At 45.7% G+C, this 20,234-nt stretch overlaps 1 protein-coding gene across 1 annotated transcript in view; it reads left to right on the forward strand.

The window, feature by feature from the left end:
• The window catches only part of LOC135907325 (uncharacterized), a 35,610-nt gene extending 17,795 nt beyond the window's left edge, over window positions 1-17,815 (forward strand). The window contains exons 2-3 of the mRNA XM_065439006.1: window positions 12,738-13,199; window positions 16,919-17,815. Of these exons, the coding sequence (XP_065295078.1) occupies window positions 12,852-13,199; window positions 16,919-17,221 (651 nt within the window). The 5' untranslated portion in view covers window positions 12,738-12,851 and the 3' untranslated portion in view covers window positions 17,222-17,815. The remainder of the gene's footprint in view (window positions 1-12,737; window positions 13,200-16,918) is intronic.
• Window positions 17,816-20,234: the final 2,419 nt, after the last annotated feature.

Raw genomic sequence — 20,234 nt, forward strand, 5'->3', positions numbered from 1 at the left:
TTTACTGTTCATTTAGTTCAGACGAATGTGTGCAAACACCTACTAAGCAACAACGGTATGTGGCGTGTGCAGACAAGGACGCTCACGCCGAAAGACGAAGTTACAACGCTGCGCTGTTGGCACTGCGGAACCAATGTAGCCAAGCGCCATGGTGCGTTATCTTAGGTACATAATGGTGCGTTTTCTTGTGGTTTCTTGCAGCCAAACGCACCACAACACGCCTCTCGCGTTTGTGAATACCTTATAAGCGTCATGCAACGCGAAATGACCTAGACGCAGGAAATAACCAGCGACGATTCGAATAAAAAAAACTGGATTTCTTAGTGATAGTGTGAACGAGATTTCCTGAAAGTAGGCTGTAAAGAAATTTTTTGGGTGACCTAAGCGCCCTTTACAGTTTTCGCGGAGGAGACAAAGTTGGTTTGAAGTAAATTTTTTTCGTCAAGTGTGAAGCTAAATAAAATGACAAATCCTATGTAGAATGCGCTAATGGCGTGGTTGTTTCATGTGTCGTAATAGGTGAACACATTTATTAATTTTCCTCGGTAATTGGCTCATTTGAATGCACGAATACGTGTGTCCTGTCAGAAATTTCCTTGCACATACATCGTTAAGGTTTCGGCCCGCAGCATTTTTTTACTACCTCTCCTCGTTGCTATTACTTCTACTAAAAATAATCTTCGACTGTGAAATGAACTATATTTCGAGCAAATCACTTCGAAATTTGGCGAAATATTACTTTTTGACGATGCTCAGACCGAATTAGGCATTGAGGCCCTGCAGATAAAGATACGTGAGATATCGCCTTATCGTACGCATCTGCCTTGCAGTTTGTTATCTAGAAATTTAATTTCAAGTACATTTTGACCGAGGCGAGAAAACATGTTTGAAGTCCCTCGCAAGGGGTTTCGGAGTCACTACTCAGGGCCTGAATAATGTTCATTCCCTGCCTGCATACCCCAACCAGTCTCACCAGTGTCTTCATTGCAGTACACGTATGCGCCACAAAGTACCTTTCTGGCGCTCATATGACTGTGGCTATTTGCCAAGCGAACTCGTTCTGTTCGCTTGATATTAGTATAAGTGCATCGCAAACCACTTCTGCTGTTGGGGGGGTGGGGCGGAGTTAATTGGAGAACATGGCATAGACGTGATCTTTTTTTTTCCGGCATTGGCAGCTAATTTAGCCTCATTATGTTGTACATGGAGACATAATAACCACCCGGTCATGAGTTCTTCTCTGATGCTTAAACCAGAAGAAAAACGATGCTAGACCAGGATCAAGGATAAACGGAACAGAAAATGTCGCCTGCAAACTGGACATTTCTGGACAATCGTCTCCTAAGCCATAGTTGGCTCGTTGTGTCGATGATTCAGGTTCTTGCATAACTCGTAATCTGCTCATCTTTAGCTCCTCCAAAGGAATGATTCAGCGCCATGCTCAATATCTTGTGTCGGATAATTATCTAGTGCTGATCACGACCTCGAAGCAGTCATGGTTTTCTTTCATTGCATAAATCTGTTCTTGTAAGAAGTAGTTGTGGGGACATAACATTAAAATATTGTAAACAGCTACTTTCTGCTGTTTAGTATGCATAAAAATGTCGCACTTTAGCCCGAAAAGCGAAGCATTGATTGTGATAGCAAATTAGTAGACACCTATGCGAAATAAGGATGCTAGTTATATGGCCGTATAAACTAGGAAACATTCGTTTAAAAATTTATGCAAAGCCCACCCACTGTGGGAATTGATGTAAGCGAAGCTTTTTTGTGTCTTTGCTTTGATCGACGATAATTAGTGGTGAGGCTGACAGCGAATGTTTAATTTCTTAAACGTTTAGTCTAAGACGAGAGTCATGAGCTGGTGTTAAATGTGACCTTTCGTTCACCACTGCTGTTTGTCTCCGCAGTACACAAAACACAAAGGGAGAGGTGTTTGTTTAAGGCGCTGTTGTGCACCATATTTCATAGCCGCTGAGAGGGTTGAGCATTGTCATTGCTTCCCATGGCACATAGCAGAGTGGCAGAATCATTGAGCTTTCATTGGAATATGGGGCTTTACGTTCCAAAACCACAATCGGATTATGAGGCAAGCCGTAGTGGGGCACTCCGGATTAATTTTGGCACCATGGCGTACTTGAACGTGTCCCTAAATCAAAGTGAGCGAGCATTTCTTTATTTCGTCCCCTTCAAAATGCGGCTGTCTCAGTCAAATCCGCGACACCGAGCAGTGCCATAGCCCCAAAGTGATCGCGTCGGGCACGGAAGTGTTGTCCTAGAAGAGTTGACTGTTGGGCTAGTTGGTCGTCCATATTTGAAGTAGTAGCTTAGCGCAAATAAAACCACGGACGCAAGGAAGACAGACAAGGACAAGCGCTACTCACAACTGTTTAATGGAAGGATAGTGCACATATATATATATATATATATATATATATATATATATATATATATATATATATATATATATATATATATATATATATATATATATATATATATATATATATATATCATCGTGTCACGCATGCGCCTACCAAGCAGTAGTGAAGCCGGTACATGCACATCAAAGGCGGTTGCGCAAAAAGTTAAATTCGGCATCCAGTAATGTGATGGAAGGCTCACCCACACATCTATCCCTATTCTTCTTGATAAAGAAGGCCTCAAGATCGAGCCTGGAAGACGCGTTGCACTCCTGCCAAGAATAGTTGTCGCAGAAAATCGAGCGTCGCAATCACACGCGGTAACATGAGCCACCAAATGTGCGCCCTTATCCTCTTTCTTCTTTAGTTTTTGCGCATGTTCTCTTAAACGGTCATTCACACAACGCTCAGTTTGACCAATGTAGAGCTGCCCACAAGGGTGCAAGGGAATTGCATAAACACATGAAATGTTTATTAAACCTGCCTCTCTTATCCGACCGCCGAAAACACTCACGCATTTCTCTTTTTAGTAAAATCTATTATCATAACACCTTTTTACACAATCTTTGGATCAGGTTTTCTTCTCGCCGTGATCATAATCAGAAAGTTAGCATATCTCGTTTCAATACTATCATGGGCGCAAATTCATTCTTACCAATGACTAGCAAAGACTGGAACAGCTGATCCCCTTCATTAACAGGTATAATTAATCTACTTATGTTTAGAAACGCACTTGAAAACGAATTTTTGTAATATACTTACCATTTGTCTTGCCTATGTGTATGTACCTTTCTCTATTGCAGCGTTTTCATCAATTTTCATCAGCATCATGATCAAAAAGGTAACAATGCATTTTGTAAATCTACTGTACATATTATGTTTTTTTGAATCTCTTTACCATTGTGTGCATCACATTTATTTATTTATTTATTTATTTATTTAGTACCCACAGCGCCCATTCAGGCATTACAGTGGGGGGGGTACAGATGAAAAGATGTATAGAAGAGTCTCTTCTGCAAAAAGTAAAGCTTGGAGCACGAAGGGTCAGCGCAGAGGTCGAACGACCGAAGGTAAGACCAGAGGTTATTCCCTATGTACACAACGTGTCACACCACTTTAAAAAGGTTGCTAACCGTCATGGTATTCCTCTGGTTTTCTCTGCGCCCAACAAGCTTTCGAAGCTGTGTTCTCGAGTTTGCTGTAAGAGCAGGCGGGGCTGCCGCACGAGGCATGAGAAGCCCTTTGTTGAGTGCTCCAGAGGGGTTGTTTATGCAATTCCCTTGCACCCTTGTGGGCAGCTCTACATTGGTCAAACTGAGCGTTGTGTGAATGACCGTTTAAGGGAACATGCGCAAGAACTAAAGAAAAAAGAGGATAAGGGCGCACATTTCGTGGCTCATGTTACCGCGTGTGGTTGCGACGCTCGATTTTCTGCGACAACTATTCTTGGCAGGAGTGGCAACGTGTCTTCCAGGCTCGCTCTTGAGGCCTTTTTTGTCAAGAAGAATAGGAATGGATGTGTGAGTGAGCCTTCCATCACCTTACTGGATGCCGAATTTAACTTCATCATTCATCATCACCATTTATTATTCCCTTAAGGGTCCCTTCGGGGACATTACATAAGGGGGGGGGGGGAAACATCGATGCGAAAGTGCCATACATCAGCTCAAAAAAAAAATGCAAACAAAGGCAACAGAAAAATAAATAATAAACTGTAGAAAACATCAGGTATAAACAGAACAATGAAAACATCTCAAACTGAGTAGCAGTTTGAGATATTGAGACATGCACATCAAAGGCGCAACCGCCTTTGATGTGCATGTACCGGCTTCACTACTGCTTGGTAGGCGCATGCGTGACAAGAGGATATATATATATATATATATATATATATATATATATATATATATATATATATATATATATATATGCACTATCCTTCCTTCCGTTAAGCAGTTGTGAGTAGCGCTTGTCCTTGTCTGTCTTCCTTGTGTCCGTGGTTTTATTTACGCTAAGCTACTGCTTCAAAACACGGAAGTGTTGATTGGACGTTGGGCCACTTCCGTTGTGTCGCCTTGACCTTGGGGTGAGCTTTAATTATTGCGGCTCTGCTTCTGCACGCCCTGCGTAAGTTGTCCGCTAGACATCTTTGCACGCATTTATTTTTTCAGAAATTCCGGAAACGCAGCGTACCGCACCTTAAACTTGAGTTTATCCAGCGTTTCCGTGCCTTCTCACATCATATTTTCACTATTCTTACCCCTCCTTTATATTTGTAAGGGAACTGCGGAATACGAGTGGCAAGGTGTTATTCCCTCGTTTCGCTACTGGGTCGGTTCTGTCAACGCCACTTAGAAAAGAGAAGGCCTGAGCGCTCAGCGAGTGACGTCACGGAGAGGAGGCTGGTGGCGTGCTCGGATATAGGGTGTTGGAACCTCAGTGCTGACACCCGTTATTGCAGTCGCACCGATGGCACGAGTTGTTGCAAAAGGGTCGCAAGCCCCAAGGGTAGCGTTGGCCTGGTGGCCTGGGGCACCACTGGAAGCATCCGAAGGTCCTGGCAAAGCATGAGTCGACTGCTAATAGAACAACTTGTTTATTCTGGCATCGCAAAAGAGCGGCCGGTCAGGTCGACCGAAGTGGAGAGACGGGAGAACACGCTTCTCGACGGAAGAATTCGGAGCCTCTCTCTTGGCGTCCGGGAGCAGCTGCTTTTATACTCTTGGCGTCGCGGGCAAGAAGGAAGGTCACGGGATGAGACCACGTGACGGCGGCCACGGACAAGCTGAGAGACATGTTGAGACGAGTGTAGTGACGCATCAGACGGGCCGGCGCCGATCAGACCTCCTCGCTTCACACTTGGAGAGCTCCTCTCCCCGGCTGCCGCGCTTTGACAAACGTGGGCACACACACACACACGCATACACAAAGACACGTGGCACTGAACATGCCGGGACGCGCTCGGCGGGGATGCGTCGCGGCCGCTCCGAACGGGCCAAAATGTCCGCCGCTTTGAACGAAGCTCCGGCGTCCGTTGCATCCGCGCCTGCTACACCGCGCGTCGTAGGCGAAACGTAACAAGGGGTTGAATGAAGGGAGGGCGCACTTACCTGCAACGTTAGCCAGAGCGCAGTTATTCATTTTTTAGGCATACTTGAACAGATGGCTCGCAGAGTACAGAGGGTGTTCTGAAATTATTTTATTCATGCAAAACTGTACACGCGCTGAATTACTAAAAAGCCCGTCCATTAAAAATGATATGTTTCAACCTTAGGATTAAGAACATAATTCAAATACGTGATGACAGGGAGCATGACCTATATTTAAAAGTCAGAGTGCCGCCCTCTTCTTCAGAGTAGCTTCTTCGCCTTGATTTATCCTCGGCGTCAAAGAGTTTGCCGTTCATGCGACCACAAAAGTTCTTCAACAATATGTTAGCACTGCACCGTAACACATACCTTATGACAACTTCATAGGCGTGTCCTTCTGCAAATTCGCGACACATGTATTTATTCCAATCTGGATTAAGTTTTAAACGAATTATTTCGCTTTCGAAGCATTATTACATATAGAATCGCAGTCCACATATTTATAACACCTCAGATAAGTTTAGCAATGGAGATGCAAAACATTCGTACAACTATTTACAAAGAAACAGCACCCTTAATGCGCACAGTTTCGGCTTTTCTCTTCTTTGCCTTAACTTTGGCATCCAATTTTCTGTCATTCACCTTGCGGAAACATGAACACATGATTTTTCGGTCCCGATTCATAACCGCTCTGGCAAATGGGCACGCAGCACTTATTAGGCGTACCCTGCCACGAACGTAGTCCACGTTCCGCGGCAATGAAGGCTTGCCGGACTCACAACCGCAATCGCAGCGCAAGCGCAGAGAGTACATGCACGGTTCAAGTCCAGAAAGAAGTGCGCTCGGAAGCTATCGCAGCCTGACAGGACTTGTCTAACCCGGAAGCTATCCAGGGAGTGGCATGATTCCCGGAACTAATCGAATTTTTATCGCCACATCGTCCACTCGGTCTCCCGCGCCTCATTTTCAACACAGGTGCGCCGCTCGTAGCTTCGTAGCACGCTGCACGGAACTTCTATGTGGCCCTCTTTTGTGTGACGTGGATCGGGGTGGGAGGGAGGGAGAGGAGGTAGAAAGGAGGGAGAAACACACCATTCGAGGGCAGTTTGTGTTATCAACGGCCAGTGTGGCGCGACCACCATGCGACGGAGTTGGCCTGGTTTGCTCTTTTCTACCGACGGTATACAGATATACATATGTACATTTCATTTCGCCTCTTAATATTCATGCATGCGTTAAAGCTATGCGTTCAATTGCTAGCAGAAGCTTCTTCGTCAGCGGCGACACCCACGGCCAGCGAGCAAGGCCTGCCGTCTTTATCGGTGGCAGTTAGTGCCTGCAGTCGAGAGAACGTCGCAGCCGACGGAGACTTTCCCGTATATAGCGTACGTGAAGGACTGTCGTACTAAGACAAACAGCTCCGCGAAACCTTGTTTTGTTGCGCACGGGCCACATTAGTACGGTAAACTCTCCCAACCGGAGCATCACACTCGGTACGCTGACTGTCGGCAGCCGCCGATCGGTTGTCCCGGTTGTCGAAGCAGCAGCCGACGGCGCTTGTAATGAAAACGCAGCGAGTCATAAAGCGTTTATTTTCGTGAGCATTTAACTGCCTGGACAATTTTGTCGCGGTAAAGGGACCACAGAGTCTGTTTTCTCTACACTCTGTCGGCGTCAAAGAGCAAATAAAGCGAGACGCCTTGCACGGTGGTCACTGCGCGTGGTCAGTCTGCGAAACCAAGTGTGGACACTCGGCGACACATCGTCAGTGTGCTTCAACGACGTGAACTCCGCTCTTTGTTAAAGGAGCGTATGTCGCTCGCATCAGTCCGGTGCTGGCACCAGCAGTCTCCGAATATACGATATTTGTAACGTAATCGTCCTTCAGTGCCGAATCTCGATGAGTCTGGCGAATAGGAGCAGTTATAGAAAGTAGATGTTGCCACACACGTTGAGTTCGAATGGCACGCTTCGAGAAGTCAGAGGTCCATGTTATGTACGAAAACGGGAACGGAACGACGACGTCTTAAATTATTTTTTGCCGTAGTGAACACACGCGGTTACCGCGGCAGGGGCTAGGCAGAAGCCGAGAAACGAAACTCGCTTCCTAACCGTATACTCTCCCACGCAGAGCGCTGCAGCTTTGCCTGCTGTGCGCCAGATGACGCTCACTATTTTGCAAACCGTCCATTGCAGCTCTCAGGAGGCTGAAGCGGCGACGGCCCGGGAGCTCCAGAGGGCATTCTGCACATTCGACATGGTGCGATTCAAACGAGTTCGTCCCGTCTCTTGTCTTCCCTGCCACGCTCCTTCCATGCGTAAACACGCTCTGAACCACCTCCCGATGCGGCGTGCTGGAAAGCAGCAGCCACAACATTATCATCAGCTGCAGCAGGGGGAAAGTCGAAGGAAAAGGCAAGGAAAGCTTCTCTTTAAAACTGAATTAACAAGGATGGCGTCAGCACCCACTGGCAAACGTAAACACATCCCACTCGATGAGCGCGGACACTCCTTGTCACAACGCTGGTGACAGCAAGCGCGGCAGCAGCGGCGAGCGAAGTGACCTTCGTGCGGTCTATCACTTCAACGCAAGAGCGGCGCGAAAGCAGCGTGCACAAAGGCCGCCTGCAGATGCCTTTCAGGGTGCGTCGCGCGCGGCCGTGTAAAATACGCACTTGATGGCGGACTCGAAGCCGCCCTCCTGACTCCCGCGCTGCCTCCCCGCTTTCCTCCATGTATGGCAAGCGAGGGTGAGCCGCGATCGGCAGTTCCCCTTGCGCCTGGCCGCGAAATGCGCAGTTACTGCTGGAGCACACCCCAGCCGCCCCCCCCCCCCTACCTATATCCCCTCCTCCCACGGCCTTACGCGCGACGGAATACGCGCGACTGTTTGCTCTCCGCTTTTCTTACTTCGCGCGCGCCAGATTGGGCCGCGTCGCCGGCTCGCCCTCGCCAGCTTTCCACGCACATACAGCGCGCGGCGGCGATCTTATCGCCCTTGGAATTTATGTGCAACCTCGCGTACGACGCCGGCGGCAGAAATGCGCCCGTTTGCCCATATAATTGCTTGCCCAATAAAAGCATGTAAGCATGTGCCCATATTTCATGCACAGAGCGATCGTAATTATGACAATTCAATTGTCAGCCGCATGCATTTTACATTGGAGGCACAGTTCGAAAGTTCTACCCATGACATTTGTCGGTAACTTCAAAAACTTATCGGTACCGTCAACCAAAATTTACTCGAAATAAAATGTCTACACCAAAGGATAAAGACTCGTCCGTATAATTACCTATTTAACCGATTTTGATCTCGAAGGCCTAACGGCCTAACGGTAAAAATGGTTAAAAATAATTCTGGCCGAAACGCCAACGATGTTTATGCAAGAAATTCCGAAAACGCACAACGTTCTGCTTTTCCTTTTCTGAAGCCAATTAAACGCGGAGAATTCATAAATGTGTTCAGATATAACGTCACATGAAGGAACCACGCCAGTAGAAGAATCTAAAATTAGATTTGTCATCGCACGTACCTTCACATTTGATTCAAAATATTTCCCTCCAACCTACTTTTGCTTCGCGAAAACTTCAAAGAGCACTTACGTGGTCCAATTTTCTTTTCGAGAGTATTACTTTGCTGCGACCTCATTCGCACAATCGCCAAGTTGCTCAGTTCTTTCGAGAGAATTAGCGATGGTTAACTTAGGTCTCTGCGACGTTTCGCATGGAATGACCCATAAGCCTCCGCGCCAAGCCGCACATGCGCCGTAGGTAAATTGTGATAGCTCGTTGTGAAGGGGGCTGGAGTATTCCTATTCTTTCTACCGCAATAAAAAACAATTGTGGAATCTCCCGTAATCGAGTGTAGATGTAATCATGAAATGGCAACCGCAAAAGCATACGGTTGGATATGATACTAGTGACAGTCTCAAAATGGCCGTAGTGCATGTTCTCAGAGGCACACTCCACCGCATCGCACCACGGTATATTGAGCACTGGTTCATATGGGCGCTGTCCACCTAGAATAAAGCAGGCTGAAGGTCCAACAAGATGCGGCGAAAGATGCCAGACAGATAGAGCGCGCTCTCCCGAGCTAGAAGAAGAATGAAGTGAATTCTAACGTATTCCACGCCCAAACCAAGGTAAATATACCTGGTAGCGAAGCTTCCAGAGGAGCCCATACGTTCAAAACATGGCGGTCCATCAGCGGTTCATGGGGCTTAGCGCCATCTGTATGTGGTGGGAACACTTCCGGCAGAAGAAAAAAATAATGTGACGCCATGTCCGTTTAAAGCAGAAGTGACGTCATTTTGTTTTCGAAGGCGCGAAATTGGTTTTGTTGTCTTTCCTTTGGAGCTATATATTCAAATGTCCCGTCATTCGACTTAATCGGCGTTTCGAGCTTTCAGCGTGGAAAGCGATGTAGAAAAAGCCCAGCCGTACGGGTGTCGAAATCGCATCCCTGCACAGAACGCACTTTCTTTGGAGGCCGACGAAAGCTTTAGGTGTAGAGTGCTGATGCCATTGTCGGATGCCAAGCCCGTCGGCCAGCGCGGTCGCACGAAAACTACACAATTATCTGGCGGTCGTAACTCACTACTTTTGACTGAACAGATTAAGAAGCGATGAAGCTACCCGCGTCACCAAATTCAGACAAACTTCGACAAGCAAGAAAGCACGAACTGTGAGGGGGGCGTATTTCAACAGGTGAACTTTACAAGTGCGCCTTTCTGCCCATTCCAAGACGTGCATTGCATTGCGAGTGATAGTGACGTCAACGCCCCCTGTAGCGATGGGCGCTGAAAGGAAATGCATTTATTAATAGTAATAAAATTTAACTTGTATGCTCTTAACTCGTCACGAATATATAACATTGACTAGGAATTTTATTTTCGTAGAATGAATCTAATTGTGTCTCGTTTGAATTAAATAACGCTTTTTTCTTTCCCATTGTTTTTTCTCTCCAAACATAGTCGCGCTTCAATCGCTGCTCCCATAACCCCCCATGCTGATGTCGGTGACAATCTGTACTAAACTGCTTTTCGCCCGAAGCTTCGCGACCTATTTGAATTAACCTTGCCCAAACCCCGATTTGATTGTCCGGCACGCAGGGGGAACTGCATTTTTTTTTTTTGCTTATGGAATGTTTCGAAATGCTTTCGGCTTCGGCTAGTGGCTACTTTTGTTCAAATTTCATGGGAAGAATTGAATGGGTGGTGCAAACTGTAAACGAAATCACTACTATTTTCTTTTGTTTAAAAAGAAAATGTGGACCTGCCCTTTGGTATGGCCCCCGCCTCAATAGTTCTTTTCTAAAAACGGCAGTCAGGACTTCACCATGGCTTCCGGCATGAAGCACTTCTTTTAAGAGTAGGTGATGTCCAAGTCTACTACGCCCCACTTAGGGCTTTCTCTGCATAACCGAAATTGAGCTCGAAGGCTACGCCTCTTCTGGCAGCCCACGCCGAAATTGATTTGGAGGCCGGAAGTACGTCACATACGCCATGTTTTCGACTCAATCTATGCGGTAGCATGTTAAGCTTTCCAGAATGCCATTCCCTTGGCCACTTTGGTGTCCACTGGGAACTACAGGTTTTATATCCGTCGTTTATCTCATGCACGCACTAGAATCTAAAATGAAACTGCGGACTTCATGCGAATAATATTAGTCTGACAAGAGGCGCCTCAGCCTTCAGCCAGCGTTCAGGTAAGGGTATTGTCTCCGTCATAGCAAATTACTTGTCACGGACTTACCGATAGGCCCCGATGGAGAGAACTTCATCTGGCGACACGTTGGCTCTGAGATGTGGCTCGGCCTTTTCGCCCAGTGTTTGATGTTAGTTGGGTCACCTTTATTGATTTGTCACTCAGCGTGCAGATTACCTTGAAACTTTAAGCGACGCAGGTGATAAATGTTCATAATTAAGTAATTTTTTGGCGTTTTTGAGAAAAGCAATAGAAAAAGGCACTACTACGTTCCGAAATTTTCAGCCTTTTCTAGCACGTTGTTAGGCGATAACTGCTAAAAGATGAAACTTTGCTATGCACAGAGAAAGGGTTATGCTTCCCTCTCCCATTGCGGGCTTGAACATAGTTGAAAACACATTCACTACTTCATACTTGAAGCGCCAGACTTCACCTCAGGAATTTCCAAGTTCGTGTGAAGGTTGAAAGAAGGCGCCTTTTTGATATGATCTTCCGGATTCCGTGTGCGCTGGGTGGTTTTTCAAATCACGCACTGTGTTACTGCTCCGCAGATAACACATTGTCGAACTAAAATTAAGCACTGGATCCATGCCGGCAAAAACTGCGCTTGGGTATTTCTTGCACTAGCACACAAAAAAATCTGCTGAATTCTACTAATATTTCAATAGCAAATCTCCTACTACTACATCTTTTACTCTTCACAAGAGTGGTTGATGGCTATATTTCAGGCGCATGCGTCCGCATGATGTGTCGTATGACAAGTGTCGCATGACAAGCCCTTGGGATTTTGTTACCAAGAAATGCCGTTCATAAATGCCGAGCTCACAATGCGGATGTGTGCTAAAGGAAAATTAGTTTCAGTCGGTAATCTGACGGTACTTTCCGTAGAGGTCTTATGAATATGGTAATGGCCACCTGCTCGAAAGGTTTGCATACAAAACAGCCGGTTTTAGAGCTGTACGAGTTAGAATGCAAATTAATGGATAGTGTGCGTACTAACATGTACTCTTACGAGTAAATTAGCATGATCTTTTACTCCGCTGTCGAAACGGTTACGTAGGTTTACCGGTATGCAAATGAGGTTTCGATGTCTCCAACTGGAGTAGTATTTCCTGACCTGAAGTCGTCTTTCATGTTTTGCGCAATAACACTTAAGCGCTCGGAATACTGCTCAACATTCTGACATTTCCGGCTAGAGTTCCTTCTTACACTGTCGTTGAGGGAGGGCGCTCTGAGAGCAATGAGAGTGGCAGAACGCACCGACGAAGACAAAGCATTATCATTTCGTCTCCAACGACGAAAGTGTTCTCTGGCTAACAACGCTTGTCAGAGCAGGGCCTTCAGCTCGTACCGAGGAAATCTTGTCGTCCGTGTACACTCCCAATCAGATTTTATCAGATTTGCTCACTCTTTTCTCTGTGTGACTTTCTTCAAACGAGTCCTTTCTTTTGCATTCAGTTCCATTTTCACGAGGCAGTGCTTGATTTTCTCTTTTTCGCAATGCCTTTCTGCTACTCAGGCCTATTCGGGTGGGTGAAAAGGTTCCTCGGCTGAAGACCTAACTGAAGGTAGATGCCTAAACACTTCGTCGACGGTGGGAGCCAGTTCGGCTGCTGGTTTTGCGCCAGCGAGCATGTACCCCTGCGTACAATCGGCCAATCCGGAAATCGAATACGACTGTGACGTGTACCTATACATCCGACCTCTGTCTTATTCGGAATACTGCGACTCAATGCCGACAGCCTTGTCTCCGCCTCCGACCTTATCTTCATCATCTGAGGGGACGGAAGATACGCAGTTGATGGACCTTGATTTTCTCAAGCACTGGCAAGCCGTGTTCGTCTTCAAGAGCAACGCCTCACACGCGGAGAGCAGCCGCAATGGTGTCGTCATGCTCGAAGCCGGAAAGGCCGGTGGATACTTGGAGGGCGAAGGATTTGTGACGTCAATGGAAGTGCTCGAGATGGAAAATCCTCGGAAGGTAGGTTTCCTTAGTCGCATGCTTTTTCTAGAACAAAGTTCTTTTTTGATTGTGACGGCATGTTTTGTGTTCCTGTTCACTGGCGTTTTAGCTCAAATTGCCTTGAGAGTGTTGGAGAAGGCGCACATTTGTGTTGCTGCTTATTGTGGAAAACGAATGTCTTGTAAAAAGCTAAATTAAGGCAGCGAGGCTTTTTAGCAAATTGTGTGAAGCTATGAACGAAGATTTTTCACGCGTACGCCACTCTTATTCTCTCTTAGTGCTTTTTTGTCGCATCTCGCGCACTACTTGCCTATTTCCTAATCGCTCCTGCTAAGCGCGTTCTGCAAGGTTTATGGCATTCTGGTGCTCTATCCTCATGCCTTTTATTTTTTGTTATAAGTTCCTGCATACATGTAAGTGTTGTCTCCTTGTTCTATCTTCCGGCATACAATTTATTTCGAGGTGTCCTCTGAAGCTTCGTTAGCCATAGGTTCCAGTCGACCCATGCTAATGAAAAGCCTTATTTCGGTGCAATATTTTTTCTAGCCGTTGTAGTGGGAGGTGAACTTGTTATATTTTTCCTAAAGATAGAGTGCTCAGTGACTCGCTGGAGCATTGTGTTTGTGCTGATAAGGTCGCTGCTGCCGCATCAAGCTTTAGGCGGACCGCGAAAGCGCTGAGACACTTCATTCAAGTGGGCAGCAACAAATGGTCAATGGTTGCATTGTGGTGCACTGATGCTTTCAATTTGCAGCCGTACTAACGTAGATTTGCGACGTGTCTATGGCAACCTTGTATGAATATTGTATTGCATACGATATTTCAGGAACAACAGGGTCTCAAAACAACCTCGTAAGTAATGATAGCCGAAAAATGAAGTTTATTGTTGTTGTTTTTGAAGCATGGGCTTTAATGCAACCTTGCTACAAATTTATTGTTCAGAAAATTTATAGCACTGCGTATCAAAATAATGTAAGAGTGCCAGTTGGGTTGTGAAGTTTTTACTGGACGTTTATAAGAAGGAAGTCGATATTAGTGTATGTAGCAAACTCCCATAGAAGAACATTAAAAAGAAACCACACTGATCGTCGATTTTAGTGACTGTTCTGAAGAATACTTGAACTTTCCCGTACTTTTCTCAAATCAAAGCTGATATTCCCATGAATGCGTTAGCGCAACTGCCCTCCTTAGCTTCATGAAACCCTACAACCGCAGCTCCCTTGAACAACAAGTGAAACTTGAAAAGCAAACCTCTACGTTCTACAAACGCAAAACTTAAAATTTTTAGATTTCCCCAGCATGTTGCTGAAATTACAGATTTTGTGTGAACAAAGTTTTTGCCCGATAGATTACGTAGATATCTTGTCAACGTTTCTGAGAGAACACGTATTTACTTTTCAACACAAGTTTGAAGGGTGCTACAGCTGCGCCGCCACCATTGTTTCCGTACTTTTCCGAGCGCTCACATCACTCGCAGGATATTGATCTCCTTGGTACCCGATTGCATGGTGGCAGTGCGTGTCCCGACCTTTCCGGTACGTCTCAGCTTTACATTCGGGGCTCACCGCAATAAAATTGCCCAATTGTGTAATTAACGCTCTGAAATCAATTTATCCGCACTCTGGAACAAACCGTCAACGCACAAGTCAAAGCACAGGGGCTTTAAACAGAATGTACCCAGACTTGAGGTTTGTATTTTCTGCCGGCTTTTTTCTTTTTTTTTCTACAAGGAACATAACAGTAGTATGTCGCTTTAAAAAAAAGAAAATTATGCTTTGTGAGTTCTCCTGAAACGTTGTCAAGTCGTCGCAACCACACCAAATGCTCGAACGTCTCCAAATGTGAGCATGCTTTCTTACTTTGCTTAGGCGAAACGTTTCCTGCTACAATTTTTAATGACGTTATGCAATGTCATTTATACGGCAGGTGCAGCATTTACCTGGCAAACCAAGAAGTGACCCACAGTCAACGCCAATTTAAAGTAATGTGGCCTGATACTCATAGGGCACAAAGATCAGCAAATGCGTGATGTAGCTGAGGCTTTTCATGACTATAAGAATGCGCAAATCAATCTAATACAGGATCAATGGAACTTTCAAAATGAGCTGTGATCACGCGTGACTTATATTGTGTTGTTGTACAACAAGTTCATTTTTTTGTGTTTTTCTCGCTTCGGTGCTCCCGGGTTGTGTATATTGTCCAAGGCGTGTGTGCATTAAAGCTTACCTGACAGACAGCGTCTTTGATCGTCTCTTCTTTTTCGTCCGCGCATCTATCAATCTGAAAGATCCCGACCGCATTTTAACTAGCCCGGTTCTCGTTACCTATTCACCTGCTTCACCACTGCCAATATCTTAGGAAGGACACTCCTTGAATGCATACACCTTACTTACGCCAAGTTTCAAGTTGATACTCCGCGTGGCATGCCACGGCTATCAAGTGCACTATAATAATTTGTAACCACACGCTGACTTACCTGCCGCAGTTTTAACTTTTACTACAGATAATACTCATGGCTTCCAACATCACACCTGTCTTTCCGCATGCCACAACGTTTTTTTTGTTTTTTTTTACAGGTGTGGCATACATACGTGTTGAACATCTGGCGTTTACGTGAACGTAAATGTCGACCACTTGCAGTCGAAATAGCAGCGTTACTGTAAAACTATTAAAACGTAATTTCTATACGCGTTGAGTATAGAACACATGAACAGTCTCACAACAGCGGTTTTTGTCAACCGCGTTTATCACATGTTTTTTGTTGGCCAAATCAAACATCTCTACATCGCTATATTTTTGTTTAAGGAAGATTACCTCCTTCGTTCTAGCCTCCGCTCCGAAACATTTTCTTCCACACAAGCACGGGTTTATAACGAACCAGATATCGAAGCCCCCATGGTGCAAATTGAAGTAACGAGCCCCGGCCATATGTAGGGAATGTAACTGGCTAGAACTCAGCGACAGAGGAATGGCCACGGCTACGCTCTGGCGTCATACGAAGAAAGTGGCCGTGGGCACAGGAGCATGTTAGCCGGCGTTTACCCGCTGCAGCAACAAATTTTTGTGAGATAATAATCGGATTATAAAAGGGATTTTTCTTTTCTTTGAACCACTTCGCAATTCCAGGAGAATGTGTTACAGACTTGCATATTTGGTATTATGCGCAAGAGGGCTTAAGGTCGAAATCATAGGTGGCACCTAGAGCAAAATTTCATTCTTATTTTTCAATAACAACTTTCTTGCCAGCTGCTTTCTGTGGTAACATAGCCTGACATTTCTTTGTGCAAATTTGTCTTTGACACTGTCATGCACGATACCACCAAAACAGAAATATCGTGAGCTTTTTGAAAGAAACGCGAGTTTCATCTCTTCTGCTATCAGCTCCAAAATTTGATGACTGTGCGATGCAGGTGACAATCTTTTTCCTCCTTCTGTAAAATTTCTGCGTCATCTGACTCCCCTTTAAGTTCATCACCTGTGGGGCTTCAGCAGATATTTGTGAAGAACGTTGCTCCTTCACAAGAAATAAATACTGATAACATATATTAGGCAATGTTATTCTCGCATCTCGCCTCAATAACAAACTGCCAGGACCCCTTTCCCTAACAATCAACACCTAAACTAATAATTTCAAGGCCTTTACTACCCAGGCTCATGCCGACCCTGGTCCTAAAGAGTCCTAGTATAACACTTCCACTTCAGCCAAAGTCTACAATCCGAATACCCTTCTCCTGCAGGTCTTTCTACGGAGCACCCGCTTCTCCCTGAAGACGCTGATGAACGCTCTGAGTGCAATGAACGCATCGAGATCAGCTTACTGTTTAGTGTGGAACAACTGCCAGGAGTGGATCACTGGACTCATGCGACGTCTGAACGTGGCCGTGAGGCGGACGCGTTTCAGCAAGGTTGCCAACGCGATGATTGCGGTGGCCAGTCTCTGCCTCTTAGCCTACGTCGTCTACTTATCGTATTGCGCAGGATCGTCTTACCGGTGGGAACAGAGAGACGGCGAACCGTGGGTGCCGCAAAATGCAGGATGAAGTGTGAATTCCATGTGTACGAGATGTGTCCTAGAAGCACATTTCACTGCGTTAATGTGTGCCTTGTAGATGTACATAGTACGCTGGCGTAAGAAAAAAAATCTGCGAAGAGAGTACAGATCGTATGACAGTGGAAGAGGTGATGACGTCGAATAATCATGGTTGTCAGAGCGGAGAGTTCTCAGACGTCAGAGAGGAGAGTCAGAGAGTTCTCAGATGTGAGAGTGGAGCCTGGCATCTTCACCACAAACGGAACCGTCACAAGGTAAAATGTGATAACGAAACAGCGACATAAAGTGCCATGTAGTGGATACGAAAGTCATTACGAATTGAAACCTACGTGCCGATGCACATAATCGTACTAAGTAACTGGCGAGATATCATGAACGAGTTCTTCTGTGTTCCTCGACTCACTTCGCCGCGGCTTGACTGAACAAGCCGTCTTACCAGCAGGCCTTGGCGTAGAAGGACAATCATATTGTGCGTGTCTTTGTGCTTGTTACAAAGATGACTTTAGAACAACATTTAGGTCGTTTCGGGACGCACTGTTGTGATTAGTAGAAATTAGAATCTTTGATGCTTGTGAAAACCTCCGGAATAATTCATCCTACAGCACAGCTTCAGCACAATGTCTTGCTTCAATAAGCTAGAACGCCTCCACATTTTGATGGTTTCCAGAGGCAGCCATTTTGTAAATTTCGCTTTCAGTTAGGAACAAGGTATCGCTAGCAAAGAAACAGTACCGCTCATTGAGAATGTGAGGTTAAGCTTGCAGAGTCTATCTTGTGTGTATACTTTGTACTAACAGAATCAGCAACCACTTGTTTCGTGAAACACGGTGCTTTATTGTAAAGACTGTGACATTTTTCACCTTGCGGCCATACTGGGTGGTTTTCTTTAGGTCCCTACTTGCTGGCTATAACTACAATTGTACATACCCATGTCTTCAAGAGCTTAGGTAGCCTCTAGAGCTCATAGTAGCTAGCTGCTTAAAAAATAAACACCTTGAACGCGAGCTGTGTCCAGCTGGCCGGCTCTGTTTCCTTCATAGCTTTTTGCTTTCGTATGTATGCGAGAATACAGCAGCGTCTCATTAAATTCCCTTGCTAACGTCACGAGGTTTACATCACTAGGAGAGGAGAGCTTGTGCACTGGCGGGTCACGAAAAAAAATGTAAACTCACGTATCATTTCTGCGACGGTATATGTCTAAATTAAATTTCATGAGCGACATTTCATGACCCTAAATTCCACGAAAGAGTTCTTGGGGATGCTGTAGTGGACTTGAAATCAGTTTTATGCATCTGCATGGGTTTCGTTAAAATGCACCCACAGCACGACGCATGAAATTCTCTTTTTTTGCATTCCGCCTCATCTGAATGCAGACGCTGCTACAGCCGTTTAGCCCGTTGTTCGTGCTCAGCATCGGAATGACATTGCCACTAAAGCGGGATCCATACGACGAACAGGGGCAGTGATTTTGGCAAGTAGCAGTGAATCACGTGACGCGTGCGTCATAAGAAAAGTGCTGTGCTAGCAGAGTCTGGCCTTTTTCGCTCGCTGGCCGGATTGAAAACGCTGGCCGGCCTTTCGGTCTGTTTGTTTAGCAATAGCCTGGTCCTTGAAATCTGAGATTTTACTTGCCGAAACCCCGATTTGATTATGAGGCAGGCTGTAGTGGCGGACTCCGGCTTAATTTTCACCACCGGGGGATATTTAAGATACCCCCAATGCAGGGGACACGGGGGCTTTTGCACTTCGCTTCCTTCACAATGCGCCGCCGTGGCCGAGATTTTTTCATGCGATCTCGTGCTTAACCTTGCCACACCACTGCCCCTAAGCCACAGCGGCGGGTAAATTGTCTGGTTTTCTGTCTAGGCTAATCAGCGTCAAGTCTGTCAACATAGGCGGGATGGGTCTGGCTGGATAGGCTAGTTATCTGGTGCGGACTCGCGTACGCAATCGCAAATGCAAATCTTTGTTGCTTTGTTGGCGAAGAAGGCACGGCGATAATCGGAACGAGGTACAAAGAAGAATGTTCTGGCCTTAGGGGGTCCTTCTTTAATGCGCTTTAGGCGTCCATCAGTGCGCGAGGTAGTTTTATGTGTAGATGTCGTAACCGTTGTTATTGCTTATTTTATAGTCACTTCCTCCTGCTCTGAAACGCGCTAAAGCGTTGAAACCGACTTTAAGCATGCGGATACCGCGTCGCCAACCGCGAAGCCATCGCCAACAAGGAAAATGTATTAGGAAATTCAAACATAAAATGCTCCAAGAAAGAAACATAACATAAATTTAAGCGCCTAATGTCCCGCTTAGGGTAAATACCTAATACTGAGAAAGCACAAGGGAACGGTGTAAACAGCGATGCGGCCACATTCCTCAGAGATGCAGGCAACCACAGATGGTGAAAAAAATATTATTCTGGAAGAGTTTAGTTCTCAGAGCCGAAAACTGGAACCCATATGTGACTTCTTACCAACACTGTATCGCAAGCCGGAATGGTACACGAGCAAGACAGCCACTCCTCTCCTAGTCGGGTGGCATAAACCACCGAATGTGATGTGCTTTTATAAACTCTAAAAAAAAAGTTTACACCCTTTGCGGTGTATATCTGCCACACAACAATCGTCATCCGCTTTGCTTGCGTTTTCTGTCTCGAAAACACCGCGCCCGCTACTTTCCTGTCGGCAATGCTATGTAACGTTGATAACGCGCATGCCGTTCGTTGCTGGAAAGTACCGGGCGCGCAGCATTAAAGAAAGAAAATGCGGACAAGACAGATGACGTTTATCGTTGTGTGGCAAGATGCGACTCAAAGTTCGTAAGCTTTTCTTTGAGCGTAGGCGTGAGTGAAAATATATGTGTTTTCATGTGTGAATGTGTGCTTTTCACTTCCTTCTCCAAATGTCAAACTGACGCCACATTAACGTGATTCTATGCATCAGTGGCAATCAGTATATCCACAGGGGCTTTGAGGCCACAACCCCAAATGCAAGGTAAGAAGTTATCGC

This window comes from Dermacentor albipictus, chromosome 10 (genome assembly GCF_038994185.2).
Source record: "Dermacentor albipictus isolate Rhodes 1998 colony chromosome 10, USDA_Dalb.pri_finalv2, whole genome shotgun sequence".
NCBI lineage: Eukaryota > Metazoa > Arthropoda > Arachnida > Ixodida > Ixodidae > Dermacentor > Dermacentor albipictus.